Source organism: Juglans regia, chromosome 5 (genome assembly GCF_001411555.2).
Source record: "Juglans regia cultivar Chandler chromosome 5, Walnut 2.0, whole genome shotgun sequence".
Taxonomy (NCBI): Eukaryota; Viridiplantae; Streptophyta; class Magnoliopsida; order Fagales; family Juglandaceae; genus Juglans; species Juglans regia.
Window position 1 is genome coordinate 7,012,912 of NC_049905.1, and position 17,880 is coordinate 7,030,791.

At 34.7% G+C, this 17,880-nt stretch overlaps 2 protein-coding genes across 6 annotated transcripts; one reads left to right on the forward strand and one right to left on the reverse strand.

Annotated features, from left to right (window-relative positions):
- Nucleotides 1-430: 430 nt before the first annotated feature.
- On the reverse strand, nt 431-6,148 carry LOC109015374 (nudC domain-containing protein 2-like). The gene is made up of 5 exons (XM_035690288.1): nt 5,994-6,148; nt 5,735-5,883; nt 5,571-5,619; nt 5,097-5,239; nt 431-758 (listed from the first exon to the last, which is right to left on the reverse strand). Exons 1-5 carry the CDS (start codon nt 6,040-6,042, stop codon nt 672-674), a joined length of 477 nt encoding a protein of 158 aa, XP_035546181.1. The 5' UTR covers nt 6,043-6,148; the 3' UTR covers nt 431-671.
- Nucleotides 6,149-11,622: 5,474 nt separating this feature from the next.
- On the forward strand, nt 11,623-16,199 carry LOC109009840 (vacuolar cation/proton exchanger 3-like). Of its 5 annotated transcripts, none has more exons than XR_001999117.2 (12): nt 11,623-12,031; nt 12,142-12,209; nt 12,306-12,334; nt 12,453-12,649; nt 12,962-13,177; nt 13,627-13,740; nt 13,857-13,973; nt 14,071-14,124; nt 14,435-14,551; nt 14,705-14,795; nt 15,486-15,620; nt 15,721-16,199. XR_001999117.2 is itself a non-coding variant. In XM_018990474.2 (11 exons), the coding sequence occupies exons 1-11, from the start codon at nt 11,726-11,728 to the stop codon at nt 15,542-15,544; spliced, it is 1,368 nt and encodes a 455-aa protein (XP_018846019.1). In that variant the 5' UTR covers nt 11,623-11,725; the 3' UTR covers nt 15,545-16,199. The 5 variants fall into 5 exon arrangements, 1 of the variants encoding a protein (XP_018846019.1); XR_001999119.2 differs by having other exon boundaries at nt 16,097-16,199; XR_004801560.1 differs by having other exon boundaries at nt 15,486-15,607.
- The last annotated feature ends 1,681 nt before the right edge of the window (nt 16,200-17,880 follow it).

The following is a 17,880-nucleotide window of genomic DNA, read 5'->3' on the forward strand; positions in this document are numbered from 1 at the left end:
AACTATTCAACTTTTTCAAATTCTAAAATAATAATAATATTCTAACAATATTTTATTTATCTCATCTAAAATAATCTCATCTCAATATCCAAATGAGCCTTTAAATATATGCTGTCAGAACACAACACGACACTCATGGAACATGATTCTAGTTTGTTTACCGATGCTTCACGAAGGAATATGATTCTTCCCTTTGGTTTTTTTAAGCTACATTTGTGGTTCACGATGTTTTGCTATATTAGATGGGTATAATAGAAAATAATTACTTTGAAAAGCATTTGCTTAATTTTCTTGTGTTTCAGGGCACAGGCAAAAACAAAAAAAGTACGCTGCTGCTTCTTAACTTGCCTAACCTGAAGTCTTAGACCCAGGATCCAGTTTATAACTTCTAATACACAAGCTTTTAACTCATATTGTCAGGAACACAGGGTTGAAACATGGGATCCTTTACGTTACATTTGTAATGAGGAACAGGCAATTAGAATAAATAAGCCACAACATATGCCATTTAAATGTTAATTAAGTTCTTACAGCGCTTTGCATGAGGACTTTGGAGATAAACTAATCACATTATCACAGTTAAACCTAAGTTGGGAATAAGATAAAGATAATTTTATTTACTATAATCTCACATATACAAATTTAAGTAGCAATGCATCATACCAAGATTGTCAACCAGTCCGCACCCCACCCATAAAAGTCCTTGGATCTGGACAGGCCCCCGAAAATTGTGCTTGTGAGAAGTCGAAACCTGGGTTCTGCAGAAAGAAACAGAATTGATGAAACGGGAAAAGAGTACTCATGTTACCAAGCATGTCAAGAATTTAATGGAGTCGGTTGACACACGTGGAAGCCTTAGCCACCAAATGAATAATTATCAAAGATCTAAGGTGGAATTGAAAGAAATAGTCAATATTTATTAAAAACATAACCATTCACCCAACTGCATATGGATGTTTCTAATGTCCCTTCATATTTTAACACCGGGAAATGGCTCGAGCAAAAGTCAGCAACTTACTTGAAAAAGTAGAACATTTTGCTCTCCTGAGATCAGAACCGATGTTTTAGCTCTATGTGAAGACTAGCATCCTTATATTTTACACATTACACGCAGCCTGAACCTACTTATGACGCTACAGTCAACTTCTGAGTAGTTAGATTCAAATTATATTAATGATAATCATCCTTCCCTGAAGCTTGCCTCATTGGGTTAATCACTCTCTAACAGCCCACCGAAAGATAGTTTGGACCCAGGAAGACAGGTGAAACTAGTACTGACTAAAGACACAGGGTAAGGCATAAATACACAAGCTTTGGCTACTCAATTTGATTCCAGGGGCAAAACTATGAATAAGACTGTTCATCCGGATCGGGTTTTTTCCCTGGACCGGTCCGGGTACGGGTTTGAAACCGGGTACCCAGGTCTTTTTGACTTGGAATTCAACTTTTTGTTTCTTTGATAGCAGACCGTGTCTAAGAGATAACCAATGCCTTCCCAATAATTGTTATAGTTTTTGAAGCTGTCAAGTCACATCAAGCAAAGCGTACAAAGGACAAGAAGGCAGTTTTCTCTAAGCAATCGAAGTCTCTAAGAAACCACATCCTTTCCTCGATTCAAGAACCCACTTTTCTAGCAATGTCTTTAGCCTCTCATCGTCTGCCTCCTTTTTCTCTAACTCCTCTGAGACCATCTCTTCACTACTTGCTGCCATTACTAATCGTACATCTGCGGAGAGCACCACACCTTTATTCATGCTCTTTTCGTTTTCTTCGAGCCAATGTGACTCTCTCTCTCTCTCTCTGTGTTTTTTTTTAAAGACTTTTTAATTTTGCTCGTCTGATTTTTATATTATATAATACTATTAATATGAAGAAATTAGGTGAGGATTTGAATAGGCAGGTTGCTTTTGTTGGTATGAAGTATAGATCTAAACAATGTAGGCTTTTATGTGTAAATAAAAAATAAAAATAAAAACCTGGTTTCCGAACCAGGTTTTTTTCCGACATGGGTCTGACCCGTGTTAACCTAGTCTGGGTTCCAGCCCGGATTTGAAACCTGAGTTCCGGCCCGAGTTTGAAACCCAGGTTCCCGAGCTGGAGGCTAACCCGGTCCAGGTTCTGGCCCGGATTTGAAACCCGAGTTCCGGCCTGGGTTTGAAACCCAGGTTCCTGGGCTGGAACCCAAATGAACAATCCTAACTGTGAAAGTGGCCTGGAGACTATGCAGACCATGCAAGGCCAAAACCAACAGAAGGAGTCTGACTATGGCAATATGGCTGAAAGAGAGATGCTTAGTACATTAAAGGAGATGAAAAACTAACTTGTAGAATTTGAGGCAACAATTGCTTTTTTATCTACAAAAATTGACTTGCTTTCAGCTGGAGGTAACAAGGTAGTAAGGCCCAATAAGAGGGAATCCATCATAGGCTGGAATTCGTTAAAATCAAATAAAAGAAAATAGAAAGTCGGGTTCAGCCCAGTCCCTATAACCAGATCTAGAAGAGTGTGGAGGATCAAAAGGAAAATAGGGTCATTCAAAGTAGGTTCTATGCCGGGTATCGGCGAAATGGAATGCCCTTTGCCACGTGTCAGCGTTCTCCCTGAAGAAATGATGGCACCCTCACCAGAGCTAAGTGTAACGCCGAGGCTTGAGGGAAATGTAGGGTCTACCGAAGTGGCACAGAATGGATCGTTGAGGGGTGACGCATCTCTAGCTCTCACCGAAGAAATGACAACACCCACATCGGAGGAGGAAATTTGTGGGTTTGTCGTCAACCCAAAACCTCCAATGGTGACCATGGCCTCACCACTCATGACAGAGAACCAATTTGTCAGTATCTCTTCAGGCATCTTGTGATAGTAATAAGGGTGCTGTTGTGGACCTATGGCATTTGAATGTAGGGGATGGTGTGGAGGAAATTTTGGGCTTGTCGTTGGTGCCTTGGGAGGAGGAATTTTAGGGCCTAGTGTACAGTTGGGAGCCGAGTCTGGGGAAGATGTTGTCCCCTTGATATCTCTTCCTCCGTTAGCTGGTTCATCATCGGATTGGGTTCTGCAAAATGTTAACGAAATACAGCAGTGTGTGGGAATTACATGTGGAGGATTTGACGACCAATTCATAGCACTACTCACTGCTATTGAGGTAGGCCACCTACTTGAAACAAAATCAAGATTTAAGAAGAGCAAGGAGTTAAAGCGTCTTACTTGGGCAATCAACTACGACACTAAGGGAGGTAGTTCAAGTCGAGGAAGGACTAGAGGGAGGGCATGAAGTCTTCCTCCGTCCTTATAGGAAGGGGTGCAGTATTAATTTTTTTTTGATCGGTAATCAAAGATAATATATTCATAAAAATAGGCATAGCCCAGGTACACAGGAAGTATACATGAAAACACAACTAGCTAGAAGAAACAATAGAAAGAAGGAGATCATAGACACTACGTCCGTTACAAACTATAGCCCCCGCCCATAGGAACAATGTCTTAAAAAAGAAAACTTTAAGCTCGTCCCTAGTTCTCTCTTGATCATCAAAACATCTAGCATTTCTCTCCCTCCAAATGCACCAACACAGGCATATTGGTACCAATCTCCAAATTGCCGCTACCTGAAAATCTCCGTGTAGTCCTGTCCAGCTAGCGAGGAAATCCACCAATCTCCAAGGCATAACTCAAGACAGTCCGACTCTTAAGAAAACATCATCCCATACAGCCTTAGCCACCTCACAGTGTAAAAGCAAATGATCGACAGACTCCCCCTGCTTCTTACACATACAACACCAATCTAGAATAATGACCCGTCGTTTCCTCAAATTATCAATGGTAAGAATCTTGTCCAAAGACGCTGTCCAGACAAAGAAGGCTGCTTTTGAAGGAGCTTTCGTCTTCCATATACTCTTCCACGGAAATATAGACAAACCGGGGTTCGTAAGCTTTTGATAAAAGGAACTGACCGAGAAGATACCTTTCTTAGAAAGATTCCAATACAACTTATCACCGGAGCCTCCTGGAATACTTACAGAATATAAAGCCGCAAAAAACTCCGTAAAAGACTCCAATTCCCAGTCATGGGCTGCCCTAATGAAGTCAATATTCCATTGAGGGGTGCCATTTGCTGAAGAATAAAGAAAGGCAATCGATGCCTCCTTATCTCTTGCAAGCGCAAAGATGGTAGGAAAAGTATCTCGTAGACAATGGTTACCACACCATATATCAAACCAAAAACGGATACGCGAACCATCGCCTACAACAAAATGTTCCTGATCACGGAATGTCCCCCAAAAACTCCTAATGTTTTTCCATAAACCCACTCCATAAGTGCCTCGAACCTCATTCGAACACCATCCTCCCCAAGCTTCCCCAAACTGAGAAACTATGACCTCCCTCCAAAAAGCCTCCCTTTCATTTTGGTACCTCCACAACCACTTACCCAAGAGGGCTTGATTGAATTTCAGCAAGTGGCGAATCCCCAAACCTCCCCCAGAAATTGGGGTACAAACTGTAGACCAATTAACCAGGTAGAATTTGAACTCTTCCCCCAAACCGCTCCATAAAAAATCCCTTTGTAACTTCTCAATTCTATTAGCCATCTTTGTAGGAAGCGGGAACAGAGACAAGAAATAGGTGGGTAAGTTAGAGAGAGTGCTTTTAATCAAAGTCAACCGCAGTATTAATTTAGGGTGTAACATGTAGAATGTAGCTTCTAAGGGAGTTTTGGGTGGTGTCTTAGTTTTGTAGAAACAAGGGGTTGGGGTAGTTACAATTGCTTTGCTGCGGGGAGGAGCGTTTGATCCCAATCGGGCTTGGTGTATATTGGATGGACTTACTGGTCATTAGGGGTACTCTATTATGGGCTAGGTGTTCTCTCTTGTATACACCCAGTGTACTTGGTTACGCCTATTGATATTAATAACTTTTTGCTTATATTATAAAAAATAAATAAATTTTTGCTTATAAAAAGGATTTGAGATAAAATTCACATTCAGATATGAATGAGCTGGTTAGGTGGCCTGAACAATATATTCATCAAGCATAATAGAGTGAACTTGACAAGTATTATAAGTCCAGATTGCACGATCTATTGTGGATAAGTATCATTTCACCTCTTCTTGAAATCTCTGAAGCATGAGACGCTTTTGCTCAAGATCGGTTGCGTAAGGATCCAGCTGACCCTGACCCACAATGGGTGAAGACCAGGTCTGACCTTTGTCCCTCTTCTGCAGCGTTAGGTGCATTATATCATCCTCTGCCAATCGAAACCCAGATTAATGCAAAATATGTTAGAAACACTAAATATACAAAAACTTTCCAAGTACTTGCTGAGATTTGCAGGGAAAAAAAAAAACAAACACATGCTCTAAAAACATTGTTCCCTGATTCTGCTCTTAGTTTTCATTTCAGGAATGGCCAAAAAAAAAAGCCCATAAAAAACTGCGTGTATTTTTTAATATAGAAAAGATATCCTAAATGTCTCTAAAATTCTTTATTCTTTATTTACTTCACCTAAAGTTTCTCGCGAACCAAACGTTCCCTTATATGCTACAAAGAAGCATAATTTGAAGAAGACAAAATATTACCTATGGTCCAGAAAGAAGAGTCCGTCTTCACTGGACTTGTAAGCTCGTGCTGAGACACAAAACCCAATAATTCAAACAGATAAGCGACCAATATAAGCCAATTTAATCAAAAGCAAAATCACAATCAAAAGAAACAAACAGTTTTCACGGAAACGGAAACGGACATTAAGGTACGGAGGGTTGCCCTTGATGCCGACTTCGACGTGTTTCGACTGAATCTTGCAGTAGAATTGCTTCGAAAGGACGTTAGGTGGAAGGTTTATGTACATATTTACCTCGTCCAGAGTCTGGTCCCACTCGAACACCTCCTGACCTGAAAATCAAATGGAAATTTTAGAAAAGAAAAATCTGAACGCAGCTTCAATCGACGAAACCAAAATCAAACAGAACCAAGAGATTCAGGAAGCAGAGAGAGAGAGAGACCGTTGTGTACGAAGCTGTGGCGCTTCTCCGGTGCCAATTTCTCCGCCATTTCTTCTAGGGTTTGCTTCTTCGACTTCTCTCTTATCTTCCCCCTTCCCTCTCCGTGCGGTTTCGATGACTACACTTCCCCCTTTTTTCTAAAACGAGCAAGAGAAATACTACTTTGGAAAATACTAGCATGTCCACTTTGTTTGCTCCCTCTATTTGACCGCCGGTCAAATTTTTTTTTTTTTTTTTCATATTTTAGTGATTAAAAAATTATTTTTAAATATATTAGTATATTTTTTTATTTTTTAAATATATTTAAATATATTAAAAAATTATGAAATTTTTTTTTTTTTTACGTTGAGCAGTATACCCAACTGTCAAGTTGGGACGGCAGAGTAACCGCACTCTTAAGATAGTTATTTTAAATGTATTGATATATTTTTTTATTTTTTAAAAATATTTAAATATATTAAAAAAATATGAAAAAAATTAAAAAAAAAAGTTCAAAACAAACTAACTATATAGATGAGTGGTGTTACTCAGGCGGAAGAGGAGCACCGCTCAACGAGCAATATGGCTCTAATTTGATGAATTTGAAAATTAATAATTTAAAATTTAAAATAAAATTTTAATTTATGAAATATTTAATATTATTTAAAAAATCATTCATAAAAAAATAAAGAAATGATATTATTTAAAAATTCATTAATAAAAGTATGCAAGCACAATGCACTACCTTTAAAAAAAATAGATAAATCTAATATTCATATGAAAAAATTATTTTTTAATGACAAACTCTATATTTTTTTTAAAAGTAATACGTGAGATTTGTACACTCTAAAACTATATCATTACTTTAAAAAAAAAAACTCATTATATATATATATATTTTAAATTCTTTTATAGAAGTTCACGGTCCTCAGGAAAACTTCTATAAAAAGATTTAGCATCAGTTGTGTTATTTATTAGTAATTATGCATGTTATGGCAGACTATCTTAGCTGAAAATACAAAATAATTTTTTTATTCTAATTGATATATGAAGCTTCCGCATGATGAATATTTTCAATGCGTTAACACATGGATATATACGAGGAAGTAAATAATGTGTAACTTTATATATATTCTCTTTGAAGAAGTATTATCTATAATAAAAAAGTTATTTTTTATATTAATTTTAATTTTTTTTATATGAAAAATGATAGTATGTTTTATGAGTTCGTTTTTTCATTTTAACCGTTGATGTATTTTTTATTATTTTTTTGCTTAATTAGTAAGAAAGTAATTTTTAATATATTAATATATTAATTTTTAAAAAATATTTTAAAAAATTAAAATGTGAAATTTATATCGGAACGCACACCAGCACTACTCTTTATATTAACGGAGTTTGGATTCTGGAAGGCAAAGATGCATATGTATATGGTGAAGCGGACAAGCCACGCATGGAATTTTGATCCAGATTTGCTTAAAGCACGTGGTGCTTCTATCCTCCTGGGCCTCGAGGAGGACTGAAACAAAACTTATAACGTCGACAAAATGTCGATATTATATTTACAGGCTCCACCCTTTTTATGACTATCATTTAGAGAACAAAATTAGAGAAATCCGTGTACGGTTTTTATAACATCGCATGCATATAGAGGCCAAATGACTAATTAAGAGTACTGATATTGGTTTAGTCAAATGTTAATACATCTTCAAATTTTGTCTAGCTATGATTGAAATAGTCTGAATTGGAGTAGGCAAAGCTCCTCAACTCCACTTTTGAGCCATGGTAACTCCAAGCTCTTCTTTAAGCTTAGATAGTTACTGTTCATAATCAAAAAGAATTTTTTATTTTAAATTTTTTTCCATTGTAACCATCTCTCTCTCTCTCTCATCCTCTCTCTCTCGTATTTGATTATATATATATTGACTAATTTCTAATTAATTTATGATGGTTTGGCTCTAGAAACTTAGGAATACATGGTTGAATTTTGCTGTATTATAGGCTTTATGCTTGCATTTCTCCCACAAGAGGAAATTGAAAAAAAATATTTTTCTATATTATTATGATACAGATTTTTCCAGATTATTATGATACAGATTTTTCATATTTGCACTAAGTTTATTGGATATGATGAATGTGTATGAATTGCTATTAGATGACAAAGACATTTCTCACAAGAATTGTAGATGGGGTATGTGTTGGTTAATTAGGTTGAAAAAAAATAGTTGGGAAACAATAAGTTATTTAAAAGTTAAATTATTAATTAACATATAGTTAGTATAATTGTAAAATATATAAAAAAAAAATTATATTATTATATGGGCTAATCCAATGTATGGTTATATCTTGAATATTTTTAATTTTATATAAAACATGTACTTTTAACTAAATTTTAGAGATGATTTTAGCTAGATCGATGCCAATACTCTAATACAAAATGATACTTGTTACGGTATCTTTGGACATCTCTCATGAGAGAGAGAGGGAGAGAGAGAGGGGGGGGGGGGTTGATATCAGATTATAGGACTATGAACAAAATCAAAATTGATTTCTTTTTCAGAGATTATCGTGTCATGTGGCATTTGAATGACAATGAGAATTAAATCAAAATCACAAACTGGTGAGTGGGGAGATTATGCAAAAAAAGCATTTCAATGACATCATGACATAATGGTCATAAGATTGAAAGCAATTAATATTAGAACATTGTTGAGGCCAGACCTTTTGACTAAAAACTTCAGATCAGGCCGGCATCGTCTAAATTGTAGCTCAACAAGTAAGTCTTTCTTTTGTAATATTAAAGTTAGTATGCAATAGTCATAATACTTTTGGATCAATAGTTAGATTTTTAATAATTGATATAAAAAAAGAGACTGCATCAAGAATTCAAATCACAGAAGAGACGACCGATATGCTAGATTAAAATAGCTTCATATTATGTAAGACATAGTATTAAGTCATAAGTCAGTATTGATAGAGTGAGCTACTGGTGTGGGGGAATCCGAATGTGATGATGCTGAGCTGGCAGATCCATGTGGATAGTGTTGGACTACCTCGAGAAGGTAGATTAGTGTAAATATGACAGGAAAATGTGAAAATTGCTCTAATTTGAATAATATTGCATACGTGTCAGTATTTTGGCCATAACTTTAGCTATAAATATTATCATCATGTATGATTCCAATTTGAAAATCTCTTCTGGGCACACACTATCTATGTCGGGCGATCCCCTTTCGATCCTGAAATCAACTGATCTAGTTTATTTTTACCTTTTCGGATAAAAAATCTCAAGATCTTGTATTTTCTTAGCTATATAAGCCTAGCTTGTGAGCTTCGGATCTAGTTTTCGATTTTTATGAAAAAACCTTATTCTTAGAGTTTTCTCTCTACATTGCATCTTTTTTCAATCTCAATCTCAATCTCTAATTTATGTTGATTAACTAGCCATCGGAACAACTCTTATTATGCCTAGTGTCAATTGCTGTGGACATCAAATTTGAAAGTGTGATGGAATGTTATACACAAAACAGAATGAGAAGTCACGTGTTCTAATCCACACAATTGGGTGGAATTCTTCCAATTTTGTGGTACAAAACATGAATATGGCTCAACCACACGACAGATTAAAATGAACCAAAATGGGTAAGTTTTTATCCTTTATAATGTGCATCATTTATCGAACATATTGAGTCAAAAAGCTTCTGTTTCGTAGCTAGTGTTGTAAAAATGGCAGTATTGAAATTCAGGGGTCACCGGCCAGTTTAGACGGCAGATCAGTGCATGCTAGGAAACTTCCTCCAATGCGTCTTTATTTTATTTTTTATTTTTTTGTACCAAAACCAGACTCCAGTCACATACAAATGACAGTTCATGCCCCTTTTTTTTCGTTGTCCATTTTTTGATGATTAATCTGAAATTAATACGATTGCCGTTTGATTCTCTTCGAGGATGCCCTGAAAATTCCTCGAAATTTCTAACTCGGGGGTACGGTTTTAGCCTTTAGGTACCAAAAATATTGCTGCTCCCTTTATAACATTCCCTCCTTGTCCTACCTTCTTACCGTTTATTTTATATTTAATTTTTTATTTTACTTAATTATTAAGGAAATGACTATTGGTAAAATTATATATTTTTTTAATTTTTTCTTAATGGTTAAGGATGTTAAAAAAATATTTAAAAAAATGATAAAAAAAATAAAAAATTTGAAATGAACTATAAGCAATAAATGGCTTTTCACAAGTAATTTCTCGATATGTTATTAATTCCATAGACAAACATAACTTTTCACAAGTAATTTCTCGATGAACTAACGATTCGTTTAGGTGGCTTGATTTTGGGAGAGAGTCTAGATTGTCTTTAATACCCAGATTTTTTACAAATAATTTTATATACAACTGTAAAGTGTGTAAATACTTTAAAAAAGAATGAGGTATATTATTAAAAAATTAATTTTTTTTATGTGAGTCCCATGTTTTATTCACTTTTTTCAAAACGATTACGCAGAGGTTACACAGTTCACGGTTGCAAATATATTTTTTCATGATAATTGTAGTTGTGAGTATATAAGGACCGTACAATCACTTTGAAAAAAATGAATAAATATGAGTCAATTCATATGAAAAAAAAAATTAATTTTTTAATAGCAGATCTCACTCTTTTTCAAACCAATTGCACAATTTTTACGCACTCCATGATTATTATACGTAGCGTTACTCTATTTTAGATACAAATCCTTATTGAAGATCAATAAATTTTAATTGGTCAAAATGCCAGCAATATCAATCGTACAACGTTTTCTTCACGATCATCACCAATTAGATTAATTACAGCAACATCATCATCCAATCAATGCACTAAATACCATTGAATGAAAGGAAAGTGGCAGCTATATATAAATGAAAGGGTAATTAATAGTATTTGAGAACAATACAAAGAATCTGGTAATCCAATATATAGCATTAATCTTCATAAAATCTTTACAAATTATATATACGGACTAATATCCTCCAAATTAATTTTTGTCCAATTTCTTGGCGGATCCGATCTCAGAGATCAGAAATAGTATTATTATTCACGTAAATTTTTTAAAAAAAATATTAAATATTCAATAAATATTATATATATATATATATATATATATTATACCACCGACGAGCAATGCCGGTACTTTTCCAAAATCTACCCAAAACAGGAATAGAAATTTCCTGAGATCAGATGATATTCATGATCATCCAATTAAGTTTACTGTACGTACGTTACACAGAACGCCTTCTATTTGTCTGTCTCCCTGCATAGATATATATATATATATATATATATATTGTCCAATCTAGTACGTACGCTAGTTTCTAATTTTGATCATATGATACATAAAAAGTACTACGTAGAACTACAGTACTATTCCTTCATTTCCAACGTCTTTCGATTAAAGTACATGTTGCTAGCAAAGCAAAGCAAACACCTGCATGTAGATCGAGGGAGGCTACATGTCAAGTACGTACATTGAGGTTCATGCAAGAATGGAAACAAGGGCTGCGAAAATTCCCGGAAGCTAGCTACACCAAACAAATACATGATGATGAACAGTACGGCCCTCTACGTTTTCCAATCAATCAGTCAATCAATCTCATTCCCCTATATAAGATCCCCATGAATAATATCACAAAGAGATCTAGTCCGAGATCAGATCGAACTACTTTCTTTCTGGGTTTCGTTCGATTGATCTCCATATTTATATAGATTATATATCCTTCATGGACTCACAACCACCAGCAGCTGCAGCTGAGGCGGCATTGATGAACAACATGGAGGATGGAGGAGGAGGAGATCAGCCTAAGGGATTGGTTAACAAGGAGCTCTGGAATGGAAGATCAGCACACAACGTTTCGTCCTCCATTTTGCGGAAGAAGTCGGATCCAGCACTTGTTTCGAAAATTAGGTTCAAAATGCTTAGACAATTGTTGGCTAATTTGCAAGAGGTGGTCCTTGGCACCAAGCTTGCCATACTCTTCCCCGCCATTCCTCTAGCTGTTGTTGCAGACTTCCATAATTTCGGAAGAGTAAGTAGTACTGCATGTTCTTTTTAGTTCAGATAGATGTTATATAGCTTGTAATAAACTCGACTCGACTCGACTCGATCTTGATATTATTGACCTATATTTATTTTTAGCCTTGGATATTTGCCTCGAGCTTACTTGGACTCGCCCCGCTTGCTGAACGTGTCAGCTTCCTGACTGAGTGAGTTCGCAGTTTAATCGATATGTGTCATTTTTTCCGACGTTTATAACAACAAAGTGAAATTTCTAACATGTTTTTCCCATAACAAAACTGTAGGCAAATCGCATACTACACTGGTCCCACAGGTATTGTTTTGAATAGTACCATTCATAACTCATGATTCGTAATCGAATCCATATATCTTCATTGAAATGGACTAAAATAACATGAAGTGTTGGATTTTATATATATATATATATGCAGTTGGAGGGCTTCTGAATGCAACGTGTGGGAATGCAACGGAGCTAATAATTGCACTATTTGCTCTTCACGAAAACAAAATACATGTTGTCAAGTACTCCCTCTTGGGTTCCATCCTTTCCAACCTTCTTCTTGTTCTTGGCACCTCTCTCCTCTGCGGAGGCTTGGCCAACATTAAAAAGGAACAAAGATACGACAGAGTAAGAACACGATATTAATCAATTATTTTATAAATTCATTATAAAAAAATTATTTATTTGTGACAAACTATTATTTTCTGTTAAAATGAGTTTGTTTTCATCACAAATAGTCATTCTCATCGCAAATTATCATTTACAAATGCTCGTTTTTTTTATAGTTATTTACAAATCTGTTTATTGAAACACAGATCGAGAACATTATTGATATGAACATTTCATATATATCATATAGCACAGAAAAATTATCGGTATTTTGAGTTTTGTTATTACCGTTTTGATACAAATTCATTTATATTTTTTTCGGTATAACAGAAACAGGCGGATGTGAACTCGCTCCTCCTGTTGCTTGGATTGCTATGCCACCTATTGCCCTTGATGTTCAAGTATGCGGCCTCCGGGGTTGACAATTTCACAGATCGCTATACCCTTCAGTTGTCAAGAGCAAGCAGCATTGTCATGCTTATAGCATACATTGCATACATCTTCTTCCAATTAAAAACCCACAGGGAAATTTTTGAATCACAAGAGGTGATTAATAATCCTATATATACATACCACAAAGCCAAGATCATGAAAACATGATTAATATATATCTTAATTAACAGTAAAATTCATTGTGGTCAATTATATAGCCAATCCAACCATATATATATATATGAAATGATAAAAAAAAAAGTTTTATATATATACAAACTCCATTTAATATCGATCCTTCCAACTACTCGATCATGTTACATCACGAAAAATGATCGTGATGATAATTAAAATGATGAAAAGTAAAAATTTTCCATACAAAGATTATTCGCTTTTCCATTTTTGTGACCTTAATTATAAAAATTAATTATTCAGTTGTTTTATATTTTACCCATGATAAATTAATTAATCCTTTTACACATACAATCTATATTAAAGAACTGGACAAAAATACCAAAAAGTTTAGGAATGTATGTACTTTAATTTCAATGCAAATTGGACAGGATGACGAGGAGGAAGAGAAGGCAGTTATAGGATTTTGGAGTGCCTTTGCTTGGCTGGTTGGCATGACGATCATCATAGCTGTGCTATCGGAGTACGTCGTGGGAACCATCGAGGTATATATACATGCAAGCCTTCTCCGCAATATAAATAAAAATTATATATATTTATTGATATAATAAGATTTGATTTGTAAAATAGTTTAATTTTTAATATAAAACCAATTAATTAGGCCGCATCGGACTCTTGGGGAATTTCTGTTAGCTTCATAAGCATAATTTTGCTACCAATCGTTGGAAATGCAGCAGAACATGCTGGATCGATCATCTTTGCATTCAAGAACAAGTTGGTATGAAATATACAAGATTTCTTTCTACCTATATTGCCTTTATTGAATCTATGCTAATTTGATTTTTTAAGTATTGAGAATTCTGGATATCGTGCAGGACATATCTCTTGGTGTGGCTCTGGGATCTGCAACTCAAATTTCCATGTTTGTGGTAAGATTGCCTTTAACATATATCCCAAAGAGAAATGATAGTTAATGCAATTGTAAGTACGTAAGGGTTGTGCAATCATTTTGAAAAAAATAAATATATACCAGACCTACATAAAAAAATTAATTTTTTAATAATAGACCATACTCTTTTTCAAAATGATTGCACGACGCTTGCGTACTCCACAACTGTATATAGCATTACTCTATACTAAAACTCACCAAATAAATAACAATAAAATAAATAAATAAATCCTTCACCAAATTTATTACCCAAATAATTAACAAATCCAATTATCTATCGATTTTTTTAGGTTCCTCTAAGCGTAATTGTTGCTTGGATAATGGGTATCCGCATGGATCTTGATTTCAGTCTTCTTGAAACTGGTTCTCTTGCTTTTACGATCATTATCACAGCCTTCACTTTACAGGTATGACTTCTTTTTATTTATTTATTTATCAATTCTCTATATAGATGTCTTTGATCTGATCCTGTTAAGCATTGTGGACAAGTTTTTAACGTTAATAACAGTACCAACACATGACGATGCCTATATATATGCCATTATTGTTGTACTTTTCAGGATGGAACCTCGCATTACATGAAAGGAGTCATACTTTTCCTATGCTACCTTGTCATTGGTGCTTGCTTTTTTGTCGATAACATCCCCATGAGTAAGTGCCTATGTACCCATGCAGAAAGCAACTTTCTAATTTCTTGTCATCTTTCGGATTAGGTTCATCTAGATTCATTAGTTCTTAAGTTAATTAGCAATAATTATAACATGATTAACACTTATCACTTTTACTCTAATTACCTAATCGAATTAGATATTCCAATATGTAATTGTGAGAGATACGCAGTACAAGAAAAATGAGTATTTGTGATATGAGTAATACTACATACAGTCGTGGAATGTGCAAACGTCGTGCAGTCGCTTTGAAAAAGAGTGGGGTCCACTATTAAAAAATTAATTTCTTTTCAGGTGGGTCCCTTATTTATTCACTTTTTTCAAAGCGACTGCACGGCGACTGCACGCTCACGACTGCAAGTATCATTTCTCTTGTGATATAAATTATTTGTGACGAAAACACAATCATTTTAATAGAAAATAACCATTTTACAAAAAATAACTAGTTACAAATAAACAATTTTCTTATAATGACGGAATGATCAATTGTTTTTGTGGGACCTACTTAGTTTATATGGAGATCCTATTTAGATAGTATCAAAAGTTGTATGCCGACTCACCTGATATGTCATCTCTCTTTAGGATTGGACTATCCGATTTCGTTAGATCGTTGAAATACAGAATGCTTGCGGTTAAGAAAAGAAATTAATTATTCCTGCAATTTTGATGACAGATGAAACAACCAGCAACTTGGGTGTTAAACTATCCTCAGGAGCTAGCCTGAATGCTTGAGCTGGCTACGTGGTTTGGGATTTACATGGATCCCAAACTAATTAAAAGGATGGTGCAATATCCATAAGTGTAGCACGTACGTAGTTCTTACAATATTATTATATATGATCATCATCATCCATTTTGTGAAGCACCGGAAAATTAAACTTTGGTTATAATTCCCATTTCAAATTTAGAGAGATCATGAGTAGTAGTTAATGTGGGCCAATTGAGAGCTCCATCAAATACAGCATGCAAGAGGTTTGCAAAAGCTACAGGCGCAAGTCCAAGAAAAGAGGAGAATACTTCTTAAAAGTTACTCAGAGATCAAGAATGCATGCATGCATGCATGCATGGATTTTCAAGCTGATCAAGATGTTTTTTTGTATATATAGTACTTCGATCTATCTGCGATGTCTCTGCAATAAGGCTTTATTTCTAAATTCTAGTTCATAAATGGTGGTGGCAAATGCCAAGCAGCAGTACTGCCTTCTCTTTTACCACCCACGCATGCACCCACCTCTCTTTCTTTTTTGTTTGTGAAATTTTAAGTTTCTATCATTTTGCATGCAGTTTAATTTAAGCTGATCATCATCCATGTTGCTCTAGAGGAAGAGATGGCATCACGTCAATCTTTGATGTAATAAGAAAATTCCGAGGTTTCTTTTTATTTCAATTTTATATTTCAATAAAATCAATGAAGTCTTTTTAAGATTTATCTTATTCTCTCTCTCTCTCTCGTCATGGTTCTTTTGTGACAGATTCTTTAGAGTTTTTAGGCCTGTGAATCTTAAATGAAGTGACTCATTTTCTACCCAAGTAAATGATTATATATATATATATATATATAAGTCCGTCTACGTACAATCCTCGAATGGTGACTACCCACGTAGACCTGGACATTTTGTCCCTATTCTTTTTTAAATTACAATAATGTCTCTAAAGTCATCTTTGTTGAGTTCTCCCACTTCTGCAACTGAATCCGCAGTTTCTAGTTCCCCACAGAGCAAGTTCTATTGCTCTGCAACTGATATCAAATCTCCTTTAAGCTATCTGAGAGGAACTGGTACGTACTGAGTGTGCCAATTTGGTTTCCACCTCCTGTACATCACCCCGGTTAGCTCCATTGATGGATGCTTGTTGGAATCATCTTCAACTTCCACGAACTAGGGATCAAATAAGTCTACTGCATGGTCTGATAATACAATGGAGACCATGTGGCTCTAGATGGGATTGCCTACTGAGGAGCTAAAAGAAAGAGCTGACAAGTTTATTGTCCGAGTCAATAAACAAATGTGGCTCTAGATGGAATAGATACTGTAATCCCAACACATAGTATAATTTGGAGCTAAATATTTAAAGAACCCAACACTAATCTTGTTTTCCGATCATCAACATGCAAAGAGAAAAAATTGGAGAACTTCATAATTTAAAAAAATGCAATTAGTACCTTAAATTTCAAACAAACAAATATTGTATTCTGATCATCAACAGGAAAGGAGAAAAAATTGAAGAGAACTTCATAATTTAAAAAAGAAAAATGCGAAAAGTACCTCAAATTTCATAACCCAACACAGAAATTGTATTCGATCATCAACAGGAAAATAGAAAAAAAAAAATTTGAAGAGAACTTCATAATTAAAAAAAAAAAAATGTAAACAGTACCTCAAATTTCAGAACCCAACACAGATATTGTATTTCGATTGTCAGCAGGAAAAGGAAAGGGTAACGAACTTAGGTTGAAGGGGGATGGAAGGATAATGGGTAACGTCGTGCATTTGGTTCAGTCAACATGACGGGAGAAAGAAGAAACGTTTCAATCTGAGGAAGAGGGTAAGGCAACAACGTCGTGCGTTTGTCCATCAAGCCTTAAATGAAACGAGTCGTTTCATCCACATAAGGCCTGCCTGGGCAGTCCCATGTTTGGGACTACAAAAAAGATTTTTCTTTTATATATATAGAGTTGTGCTATACCCACAGAAGGTGTAGTACCAAAAAATCTCTCGAGAAGGCCAAATGGCTTTTTTATTTTTATTTTTGATTTTTTTCATACATTTTTTTATACCTTCAAATATTTTTTTAAAAAAATTCACAATATCATTAAAAAATATTTCCTTAATCAGTAAATTAAAAAGAAAGAAAATGATAGGGTTACTACCCCTTTACTATTCATTTACTATTCTTTTTGTATTTGATTTTTTTTAATTTTTTATTTTAATTAATGGTTAAGAAAGTGACTATTAGTAAAATTATATATATATTTTTAAATTTTTTCTTAATAATTAAGGATGTTAAAAAAATACTTAAAAGAAAATGATAAAAAAATAAATATACTATAAGTAGTAAATAGGTAGTAA

Coding starts and splice junctions, on each gene's coding strand:
- LOC109015374 (XM_035690288.1), bottom strand. CDS start 6,042: ATGGCGGAGAAATTGGCACCGGAGAAGCGCCACAGCTTCGTACACAAC. Junction 5,240..5,570: donor CTCTTCTTTCTGGACCATAG/GTAATATTTTGT, acceptor TTCGATTGGCAG/AGGATGATATAATGCACCTA. Junction 759..5,096: donor TTCAGAGATTTCAAGAAGAG/GTGAAATGATAC, acceptor TTCTTTCTGCAG/AACCCAGGTTTCGACTTCTC.
- LOC109009840 (XM_018990474.2), top strand. CDS start 11,726: ATGGACTCACAACCACCAGCAGCTGCAGCTGAGGCGGCATTGATGAAC. Junction 12,032..12,141: donor ACTTCCATAATTTCGGAAGA/GTAAGTAGTACT, acceptor ATTTATTTTTAG/CCTTGGATATTTGCCTCGAG. Junction 14,552..14,704: donor TCACAGCCTTCACTTTACAG/GTATGACTTCTT, acceptor TGTACTTTTCAG/GATGGAACCTCGCATTACAT.